Source organism: Entelurus aequoreus, linkage group LG10 (assembly GCF_033978785.1).
Source record: "Entelurus aequoreus isolate RoL-2023_Sb linkage group LG10, RoL_Eaeq_v1.1, whole genome shotgun sequence".
Classification (NCBI taxonomy): domain Eukaryota; kingdom Metazoa; phylum Chordata; class Actinopteri; order Syngnathiformes; family Syngnathidae; genus Entelurus; species Entelurus aequoreus.
The window spans coordinates 60,350,857-60,362,864 of NC_084740.1; the positions used below are offsets into that span (position 1 = coordinate 60,350,857).

General features: G+C 37.3%; 1 protein-coding gene across 2 annotated transcripts in view; it reads left to right on the top strand.

The window, feature by feature from the left end:
* The window catches only part of tmem266 (transmembrane protein 266), an 80,957-nt gene that overhangs the window by 53,731 nt on the left and 15,218 nt on the right, over positions 1-12,008 (top strand). For both annotated transcript variants that reach the window (XM_062061311.1, XM_062061310.1), the window contains exons 6-8: positions 3,327-3,400; positions 7,695-7,751; positions 7,840-7,978. In XM_062061311.1, coding sequence (XP_061917295.1) covers positions 3,327-3,400; positions 7,695-7,751; positions 7,840-7,978 — 270 coding nt within the window. The remainder of the gene's footprint in view (positions 1-3,326; positions 3,401-7,694; positions 7,752-7,839; positions 7,979-12,008) is intronic.

Consider the following 12,008-nt stretch of genomic DNA (forward strand, 5'->3'; position numbering starts at 1 on the left):
TTTAAAATGTCACTTTATAAGTTAACCCGGCCGTATTGGCATGTGTTTCAATGTTAAGATTTCATCATTGATATATAAACTATCAGACTGCGTGGTCGCTAGTAGTGGCTTTCAGTAGGCCTTTAAACACTTAATTCAGGCCAAGAATGTGGAGTGTGTACTTAGATTTTTTTTTTTTGTTACAAAAATCTGCCAGGTAGGCTGCAATATTTGAAGTGTGATGTTGTGAGCGAGGACTTTATTAGATATTCAGTGTGTCTGAAGAATTAAAGTATTCAATTGAATTTCGTCACAATGTAAAAATCAATAAAATATTGTTTACAAACTTTTAATGCAATAAACTCTAACATGCACGACTGATTAATATTACATTTTGACACTAAAACTATTCTGTATTGTTCTGTAGGGTATGTGATTTTTGCAGAAAATATCCATGGATATGTGTTCTTCATCTATGTTATATTATACTCCTGTTGTTAACTTTTAATGAGATGAGTGGTCCCAAAGTCTTCAACGTGATCCCAGGTGACAAACACAACACTACAGTCTGAATTATATTTATAACGCAGCTTTTGAAGCATAACATAGCTTTTTCTTTCCTAATAGGGAATTGGTTGAAAATGTTAAGAGCTATAATAATGTTTTAAATGACTTTCCAAGAACAGCAGTGCTTGGAAATATAATTGTGTGTGCATTGTACAAAGCCCTGCAGGTTTGCACTCCCCCCAAAAATGTCCAGTGTACTGTACATGCTGCAGTGAAAAGATTATAATTTGACAGCATTATCAGGCTTTGGCTTAGAACAGGGGTGCAGTTATGGCTGCACTCAAAGGGACACTTGCTATGTAAATATAAATATAAGTTAGTGTTGATATTAATATTACTTGCTATGCATTTGAGAATTATACTGTATATATTTTTATGTACCGTGTAAAAAAAAATCTGTAGATTTTATGGTAAAAACCTGGCAGCTCAGCCGCAGGGATTCACAACAAAACCTCTGGTGGTTTTTCTGACAAATTATTTTGAATGGAAAAACAGTACCTCTGTTTTTTACGGTAAAATTCTGGCAACTGAGCTGTAGAATCGTAAGCATAAAATCAACAAGTTATTTTTACTGTGTACAATTTGATGGATAACGTCAAGTCAAGCGGATATTTACCTGTTTATTTTTATTTTACAAAAAAAAAAAAAGTTTGAAATATATGATAATGTAATATTTGTTGCGCTATTAGATAATATTAAAGTTTAAAAATGATGCAGGTGCATGGAGTACATGTATTTTTTCTGTCAAAATGGAATAAGAAATACATTTAGTAAGAAAAGACAAAGTACTTTATTGACACATATTATTGCCAGGCTTTCGCGGGCCATGTAAAATCATGCGGCAGGCTAGATGTGGCCCCCGGGCCTTGAGTTTGACACTTGTGGCTTAGAGCAAGTCCTCCTACCCACTTCTCCAAAGTGGGCTGGCTCAAGGTGGAGGACAGAGTAAAACAACTTGCACTGAGCCTAGTCTATAAAATCCACTACACTTCCCTGATACCGAAGTACATGTCAAACTACTTCCTTAACGTAAATGACCGCCATAACCACAACACCAGGGGGAGCTCCACTAACCATGTTAAACCCAGATTCCGAACTATCAAAGGTCTTAACTCATTCTCTTTCTATGCCACATCAATGTGGAATGCGCTCCCAACAGGTGTAAAAGAAAGGGCATCTCTATCCTCCTTCAAAACCGCAATAAAAGTTCACCTCCAGGCAGCTACAACCCTAAACTAACACCCTCCCCGGATTGCTAATAATCAAATGTAAACAATCAAATGCAGATACTTTTTCTTATGCCTTCTGATCTCTCCCTCTCTCTCTATGTCCACTACTTGCTGTCCATATCCTACATCCCCCCCCCCCCCACACACACACACACACACACACACACACATCCCTGATTGTAAATAATGTAAATAATTCAATGTGATTATCTTGTGTGCTGACTGTATTATGAAGATAGTATTTATCTGTATCATGAATCAATTTAACTTAAACAAGTTGAAAAACGTATTCGGGTGTTACCATTTAGTGGTCAATTGTACGGAATATGTACCGTAATTTCCGGACTATAAGCCGCACCCGACTATAAGCCGCACCAGCTAAATTTAGGGGAAAATACAGATTGCTCCATATATAAGCCGCACCCGACTATAAGCCGCAGGGTTTTGATGTGTAATTACCGTAGTATATAGGGGTTCCTGCTACCACGGAGGGGATTGTTGGGACAGAGATGACTGTTTGGGAACGCAAAGCGTCCCATTTATTAACAATAAATCTTTCAATCATTCAATCCAACTTTCACATCTTTGACATGGCGAACAGCATTCGTGCAGAGTACAAATAATACAACGGTGCAAAGTAATACAAAGTGCTCGCCTGTACGTTATCAAAATAACCAGCCTACCGGTATATGAAAAGTCAGTCTTTAATCATTGTGTCATCGTCTTCCTCCTGCGTACTAAAACCACCGAAATCCTCTTCGTCGGTGTCGGAGAAGAACAGGCCGTAAATAAGCCGCACCCTTGTATAAGCCGCAGGGACCAGAACGAGGGGAAAAAGTAGCGGCTTATAGTCCGGAAATTACGGTACTTCACTGTGCAACCTACTAATACAAGTCTCAATCAATCAATCTTTTCATCAGTCACTGAACACTACTCAATACTTACAAATGAACAAAATGTCAAAAACAATGACCATAATGTTAACAATTGTAGAAAAATTGATACTGACTGGCCGTTTCTTTATTCTTACTTCTTTTCAAGATTTTTGCGGGGTCTTATTTACAAAGAAATAATAACGTTGTTGGCAAGATAGAATAGTCTTTGAAATGAACACCCGAAAAAAATAAGTGTTTGAATTTGTCATATAAAATCCTAGTAAATTCTCCTAAGAACTATTTCATCTTCTCTATCCTCTGACCTTAGGAAACTGATCTATCACAGTGTTGGCAGGCAGACTGTCCCATTAGTATTCCATTGTTGACACGCACTGCCAGGTGGCGTGACCCCATGACAAGTCACCTCCATCCATGTCATCCGTCAGGGCAGGAGACGTCGTCGTCCATCACAAGCACATGGTCACCAGGCGCGTGACCTGCTTCGATATTGCTTCACTTCAATGTGACTGTGGTTAATGCCATCTGGCATGTGTTTTATGGGGCCGTATAACACAATAAACTTACAGGCAGGTTTTATTTATGAGGTTGTGCTTGAGCGCTCTTACTCTTCCACTTTGCTGCAACCAGCCTATTGTGCTTTTTCTCCCCACTGCAGTTAATAACGCATCCCAGTTTGCCGGCGTCATCCACTGGATCAGTCTGGCAATCCTGTCAGTCTTCTTCACTGAGGTGAGTCGGCCCCCACCCGACCCACCTCCATCACACCATAAGAGCTCCTCTTGCAGCTGATGCAGGGATCCCTTGATTAGTGCTATTGTGCACATTCTCCTTAGAATGCCAACAACAACAAGAGGAAGTGACATTAAATGCAAGTGCATTTGATTAGCCTGTGTTTAACAATAAATAACAACATCAAAGCTACTGCTTTTTATAGTATTAATGTACAATAAACACTAGTAATGTTTATGATTATAAAATTTTCTCAGAATAATATCTAAATATATATAATTTATATATGCACACATACATATATCAGGCATGTGATTTTTCCGTCTAAGGTCGGAATTCCATCTTTTTTAATCTCGGGGGGGAAAAAAAATGTATCTCCCGTTTTTCCGTTTCTTTTTCCGACCCTAAATCAAGATTCGAGACGTACCGTAATTTCCGGACTATAAGCCGCTACTTTTTCCCCTCGTTCTGGTCCCTGCGGCTTATACAAGGGTGCGGCTTATTTACGGCCTGTTCTTCTCCGACACCGACGAAGAGGATTTCGGTGGTTTTAGTACGCAGGAGGAAGACGATGACACAATGATTAAAGACTGACTTTTCATATACCGGTAGGCTGGTTATTTTGATAACGTACAGGCGAGCACTTTGTATTACTTTGCACCGTTGTATTATTTGTACTCTGCACGAATGCTGTTCGCCATGTCAAAGATGTGAAAGTTGGATTGAATGATTGAAAGATTTATTGTTAATAAATGGGACGCTTTGCGTTCCCAAACAGTCATCTCTGTCCCAACAATCCCCTCCGTGGTAGCAGGAACCCCTATATACTACGGTAATTACACATCAAAACCCTGCGGCTTATAGTCGGGTGCGGCTTATATATGGAGCAATCTGTATTTTCCCCTAAATTTAGCTGGTGCGGCTTATAGTCGGGTGCGGCTTATAGTCCGGAAATTACGGTAGTTTATATTACGCCGTAGTTGATTGGTCGATATGTTCCTTGTGACCAATCAGGACATCTTTTATGAATGATGACGTTATTAACGTCATCATTCATAATGGTTATTACCGCCAATTTCCATATGTAAACCATGTCGATTCTCGAAAGAAAGGACGCTTTACGAGTAAAAGAAATTGATGAACATGTCAAAAATAAGTTTCGATGGGACTGGATGGAAAGGGAAATCACTGATACTGTAGGGAAGAAGGAAGTTACGACTTTGTTCGGTGATTTTATTCGGAAAATCGATCGTCCCAGAAAAGTTTTGTGCACGTGGTGTCATGATAATATTGACTATGGATCACGAGGTTTCAAGGCTTTGGAAGTACATGCGAAACGCCAAAAACATATGAAACAACTTGAAGCAAGGAAAACGAACTTTTCACTAGCTGGTACTTTTGGATGTCAACCGAAAGTGAGCAAACCTTACGGACTTCATCCTTTGTTTACATCGACAACTGCCGTAGACATCGAGAGGAAAGATCCACCCAAACAACCCACTTCAGTTGCAGACAGTGGTGTTAATAATGAGGGAAGCTAAAAAATATTTGCTTGCGAAATACGCACGTTTGTTTGAAATATTAACCAATTATTGCTTTGCGAAATATAAATGGGTTTTTCTAAAAATAAAAAGCCACGTGAAAATATACTATGAAATTACAGAAATTCAAAGAGTCGCATTATTGATTCCAGTTAACAATTTATTTGAAATAAATTTGCATATAATACTATTTTGTAATATTAAGTTCTTATGTAGTCTCTTGAAACTATTGTCAGTGGTGTAACAATCTTGAAGGTAAATATTTTCACACTTGTTTCATGCAATATGTCAGTGTCCTCACATTATTATTATTTCCTATTTTCAAATACGAGTAAACAATACTAAACATGTTTAATTATTTTCATAAATTTACATCCTATTTTGGCGAAAAGAATGAAATGTTTACATTTGGTATTTTGTTATATTTATAACTAAACTTGTAGGCAATTAGGCATATACATTAAAACTGTGAATTGTTATTAGGGGTTATGTATTTTACAATTAATGCAGGCTGCTCAGAAATTTGCAAGGAAAGCTCATGTTAGGGCTCTCCGAGAAAGCTAATGTGTGAAGTGAACTGAAGTAATGTGGTAATACTGTAAATAAACTGTAGATAATAACACTGATCAATGTGACACCTGTGGATGTGAAATGAACACAAGATGTAAATATTAGTGACTAAATACTGTTGGGACTGAACCATATCCAGTGATTCATTAGGATAATTGGGTTATGTATGTTCTATTAATGATGTTTTCATGTCTTTAAACACTAAAATATTTTCTTCAAATGGTGCTGTCTTTGTTAATTTTAGCATGTTAAATTGGTGAAAAACCAGGAGCTTCGGGGGGCGTTCCCTGGACCTGGCTGGGGGCCTTCGTCCCCCAGACCACCGGAAATTTTTTCAGTCTTTTTCATTGTGGTCAAATCACATGCCTGATATATGTAATGTACACTACCGTTCAAAACTTTGGGGTCACCCAAACAATTTTGTGGAATAGCCTTCATTTCTAAGAACAAGAATAGACTGTCGAGTTTCAGATGAAAGTTCTCTTTTTCTGGCCATTTTGAGCGTTTAATTGACCCCACAAATGTGATGCTCCAGAAACTCAATCTGCTCAAAGGAAGGTCAGTTTTGTAGCTTCTGTAACGAGCTAAACTGTTTTCAGATGTGTGAACATGATTGCACAAGGGTTTTCTATTCATCAATTAGCCTTCTGAGCCAATGAGCAAACACATTGTACCATTAGAACACTGAAGTGATAGTTGCTGGAAATGGGCCTCTATACACCTATGTAGATATTGCACCAAAAACCAGACATTTGCAGCTAGAATAGTCATTTACCACATTAGCAATGTATAGAATGTATTTCTTTAAATTTAAGACTAGTTTAAAGTTATCTTCATTGAAAAGTACAGTGCTTTTCCTTAAAAAATAAGGACATTTCAATGTGACCCCAAACTTTTGAACGGTAGTGTATGTGTATATACTTATATAGATACGTACATATATGTTCCTCCTATGTATTTTCGATATGATTTAGAATAGAATACAATAAGTATAACTATTTAATTTATATTGACGATATGTAATATCTAAATAAAATAGAATTATAGGTATATTTCAGATATATTTTTTCACCTATTCTGTATTATGCAAAAATAAATAAATTCAAAACAAATACTAGTCCTCCCTATTTTTTTCAGTATTGGTACTACACTGAAAAATATAACAAATAAACTTGTAATTCAAAGTAACAATACCCCAATATTGCTGTCTAACAGACAGGAAGAAAAGGGGACCATAGTGTTTTGTTTTATTGTATTTATATTAACATATATCAGTTACAAAGTCAAAAAGTGTACTATACCCGCCTTCCAAAATATTCCTATTTTTGTATCATTAAAAAATAAACAAATAATTTGAATTAAATAAATAAATGCTTGTCTTAGTTAATTTTTCAGTATCGGCACCAAACTAAAAAAAAAGTATTGAATTCACAAAGGGAAAAAAGCCATGATATTTTGAGGAATTGTCATTTTACCATTTTAATTAGGTTTTATGAAGTTGTAATTAATTTAAAAAAATTATATTTTAACTAGATTCATGTCATATTACAAATGTAAACCTGTGTCTTTTCCTCAAATACTATTTATATTTGCATAATGTTTTACCACTGTATGGCCAAGTACTACCATGTATAACATTTCGATTTCACTATGAAAATACAATCTGTTTACTTCAGTTGTTAAAGGTTTTAATCTTTTAATTATAGCAGCGCCTCCTCCTGGAGACATGTAGTACTGACTGATTGAGACACAGGCACTGAATACAAATCTATATTTTGAACATCTATCTCAACAGATAATGATGTTCCATATCAGTATTTTGTCCCAGGCTTCTAGTTCCCAGTACCCTCTGGAGTCCAGGTGTTGATTACCATTTCCTTTATAGTCACATTTGTCTTAGTTGTATAGACTTGACGATCCCACTGCTAACATTCACGTTCATTATCGGGTTAGACTCCTAGAATTCAACCTAATGTGCATAGCAACTGTAATCGCCATCACCTGGGTTTGACAAATATTTAATTCTTACCCAGAATGCACTGCTTCAAGCATTCAGTTAAGCAGTCCAGTTGCGATCGATTGAATGCCCTGAGATGACAATGACCTGGATGAATGAGAACCTTCATAGACATTCAGTCATGTTTTCTTGCATCTTACTGTGTCACCTCCTTTCTGTCCCTCAGACCGTGTTCAGGATCGTGGTCCTGGGGATATGGGATTACATTGAGAACAAAGTAGAGGTAAACTCTCCTGGGCGTCATTAGTCCCGCCTCAGGGACTCCTTGCTCTGCAGTGCCTTTGCCTCAATGTCACGAGTGTTGTCCTCAGGTGTTCGATGGAGCCGTCATCGTCCTCTCGCTGGCCCCTATGGTGGCCTCCACTGTGGCCAACGGCCCCAGCAGCCCCTGGGACGCCATTGGCCTCATCATCACGCTGCGTATCTGGAGGGTCAAAAGGGTTATTGACGGTGAGGCTTCCTATTTTTCTTTTTAGCATTTCAACCCTGAATCGGTTTCCTCGTTATGGTATTTTTTTCCCTCTGTTTTAATTGATGTGTTTTTGCTGTGCGCAGGCAGTTGCTAAAGGCAAACCAATTATGGAGAACAGAACATTTGTTAGGAGTCTGTGTTGATTTTAACAGCCTGGCTCCCTCTTGTGCTTTTCCAATTAGATGCACTCATGGTCTAAATCAGGAGTAGGGGACCTATGGATCTCGAGCCAGATGTGGCTCTTTTGATGACTGCATCTGGCTCTCAGATAAATCTTAGCTGACATTGCTTAACATAAGTAATAAACAATTCCGCTGGTAATCAGTGTTTAAAATAACGTTCAAAATATAAAACATTCTTATGCATTTTAATTAGAGATGTCCGATAATATCGGTCTGCCGATATTCTCGGCCGATAAATGCGTTAAAATGTAATATCGGAAATTATCGGTATCGTTTTTTTTATTATCAGTATCGTGTTTTTTTTTGTTTTGTTTTTTTAAAATTATTAAATCCACATAATAAACACAAGATACACTTACAATTAGTGCACCAAGCCAAAAAACCTCCCTCCCCCATTTACAGTCATTCACACAAAAGGGTTGTTTCTTTCTGTTATTAATATTCTGCTTCCTACATTATATATCAATATATATCAATACAGTCTGCAAGGGATACAGTCCGTAAGCACACATGATTGTGCGTGCTGCTGGTCCACTAATAATACTAACCTTTAACAGTTAATTTTACAAATTTTCATTAATTACTAGTTTCTATGTAACTGTCTTTATATATTTTTTTACTTTCTTTTTTATTCAAGAAAATGTTTTTAATTTATTTATCTTATTTTATTTGATTCATTTTTTTAAAAAGTACCTTATCTTCACCATACCTGGTTGTCCAAATTAGGCAGAATAATGTGTTAATTCCACGACTGTATATATCGGTTGATATCGGTATCGGTTGATATCGGTATCGGTAATTAAAGAGTTGGACAATATCGGCATATCGGCAAAAAGCCATTATCGGACATCCCTAATTTTAATCCATCCATCTGTTTTCTACCGCACCTGTTCAAGAAGTTAATGGTAAGAAATATTTTATTTATTATTGGTTAGCTTCAGAATAACAATGTTATTAAAAACAATAAGAGACTTATTGTACTCTAAAAATGTTGGTCTTACTTAAAAATGCACGCATTTAGTTGTATTCAATGTTAAAAAAATATCATATGGCTCTCATGGAAATACATTTTTGAATATTTGGCTTTCATGGCTCTCTCAGCCAAAAAGGTTCCCGACCCCTGGTCTAAATGAACTATAACCAACAAAAAAAGTCAACACACATAAAACACATCCTGCCTGTTGAACTTTGTGGACATTACAAAACATGTATATATAATCTAAAATTACACATACACTACCGTTCAAAAGTTTGGGGTCACATTGAAATGTCCTTATTTTTGAAGGAAAAGCACTGTACTTTTCAATGAAGATAACTTTAAACTAGTCTTAACTTTAAAGAAATACACTATACATTGCTAATGTGGTAAATGACTATTCTAGCTGCAAATGTCTGGTTTTTGGTGCAATATCTACATAGGTGTATAGAGGCCCATTTCCAGCAACTATCACTCCAGTGTTCTAATGGTACAATGTGTTTGCTCATTGGCTCAGAAGGCTAATTGATGATTAGAAAACCCTTGTGCAATCATGTTCACACATCTGAAAACAGTTTAGCTCCTTACAGAAGCTACAAAACGGACCTTCCTTTGAGCAGATTGAGTTTCTGGAGCATCACATTTGTGGGATTTGATTGATTGATTGAGACTTTTATTAGTAGGTTGCACAGTGAAGTACATATTCCGTACAATTGACCACTAAATGGTAACACCCAAATAAGTTTTTCAACTTGTTTAAGTCGGGGTCCACTTAAATTGATTCATGATACAGATATATACTATCATATATACTATCATCATAATACAGTCATCACACAAGATAATCACATTGAATTATTTACAATCAGGGGTGTGGAGGGGGGGATGGGGGGGGGTATGGACATCAAGTAGTGAACATAGAGAGAGAGAGAGAGAGAGAGAGAGAGAGAGATCAGAAGGCATAAGAAAAAGAAAAAGTATCTGCATTTGATTGTTTACATTTGATTATTAGCAATCCGGGGAGGGTGTTAGTTTAGGGTTGTAGCTGCCTGGAGGTGAACTTTTATTGCGGTTTTGAAGGAGGATAGAGATGCCCTTTCTTTTATACCTGTTGGGAGCGCATTCCACATTGATGTGGCATAGAAAGAGAATGAGTTAAGACCTTTGTTAGTTCGGAATCTGGGTTTAACGTGGTTAGTGGAGCACCCCCTGGTGTTGTGGTTATGGCGGTCATTTACGTTAAGGAAGTAGTTTGACATGTACTTCGGTATCAGGGAGGTGTAGCGGATTTTATAGACTAGGCTCAGTGCAAGTTGTTTAACTCTGTCCTCCACCTTGAGCCAGCCCACTTTAGAGAAGTGGGTAGGAGTGAGGTGGGATCTGGGGTGGAGGTCTAGAAGTAACCTGGGTCAATTAAACGCTCAAAATGGCCAGAAAAAGAGAACTTTCATCTGAAACTCGACAGTCTATTCTTGTTCTTAGAAATGAAGGCTATTCCACAAAATTGTTTGGGTGACCCCAAACTTTTGAACGGTAGTGTATATACATCTGTTACAGTGCATGATGGGTGAGATACAAAACACTCCACACTTATCCATGTTTGGCGCATTTTAGCTGCTTGATATTTCTGATTGATTACAAAACTTTAAGGATGTCAAACAAGGTAAGAGTTGAACTTTCACATTCTCTTAATATTCACCGTTTTATCTTTCATACTTAATATTGCTTTGTTGTCAGGGTCTGATGTGGGGGTGTTGAAATAGTTGAAGTTATGTGTTGTTTTTCAGTTTGCTGTAGCTTGCTTTAATCCAGTGCTCCTCAAATATTTTCTGTTACGCCCTCCCACTCTCCACCGTGTATAATTGTTCTATAAAGTTCTTATAACTATACCTCTGCATAACATTGAAAGCTTATTAACATTAAGGGAAACAACACACCCGTCTTTCCTCATCTCTTCATCATATTTTGGTACGGCAAAAAAAGCATATTCCCCTGGTATCGCACCGCGCCCCCCACTGTTTGAAAAAGGACTGCTTTAATCAATGCAGGCCAAAGTGTTATTCATGTACAAATGATTGTTGTTTCACATTCCAACATGTCCGAAAAGGAGTAGGAAGAAGCAGAGTTTATTTAATCTCCCCCCCACCCCCTTTTCCGTTACGACGCAACATATTTGTTCACTTCCTGTCTCAATTTGTAACCCAGAGACACAGACAACTGAATAAATAAATAAATATCATTAAGTTTACATGATTAGACGCATTCACATCATTTACTGAATATGTGATAGAGCAGCGGTTCTCAAACTTTTTTCACCAAGTACAACCTCAGAAAATACTTGGCTCTCCGAATACCACCATAATGACCAACAGTAGCGTTTGAACAGTAACACTGTGTTTGAATATAGGGAAGTAAAACACTGTACTTAAACAATGAATCAAATATTTGCGTACCACAAGTTGGAGCCCGCGTAACACTAGTGGCAGAGCCGTGTTAAGAGGGAGTATGGCCAACTTGGTTTCAAAGTTGGTAGCAAACATGGCGCCCTGTAGTCACATGAGGGGCTTTTGACCAATCTTTTAGGCCAAGGGTTCTTAACCCTTTTGACCTTGGGGACCAACCTTTTCACTACAGAGGGGCTCAGGGCCCACTCAAATATTAACACTGAATTAATAATCTTACTCTTGATCTTATTTGTATTGAATAATCATGTCTAACCTACTTACAGTTTAACAGGATAAACCTTGTCAAATGATATGAAAGCATGTGTTAATCACAAAGAATATTATTTATTTAACACATAAACCTTAGGCTTAGGTCAGAATGATTAGGAAAAAAATACTTATCAAA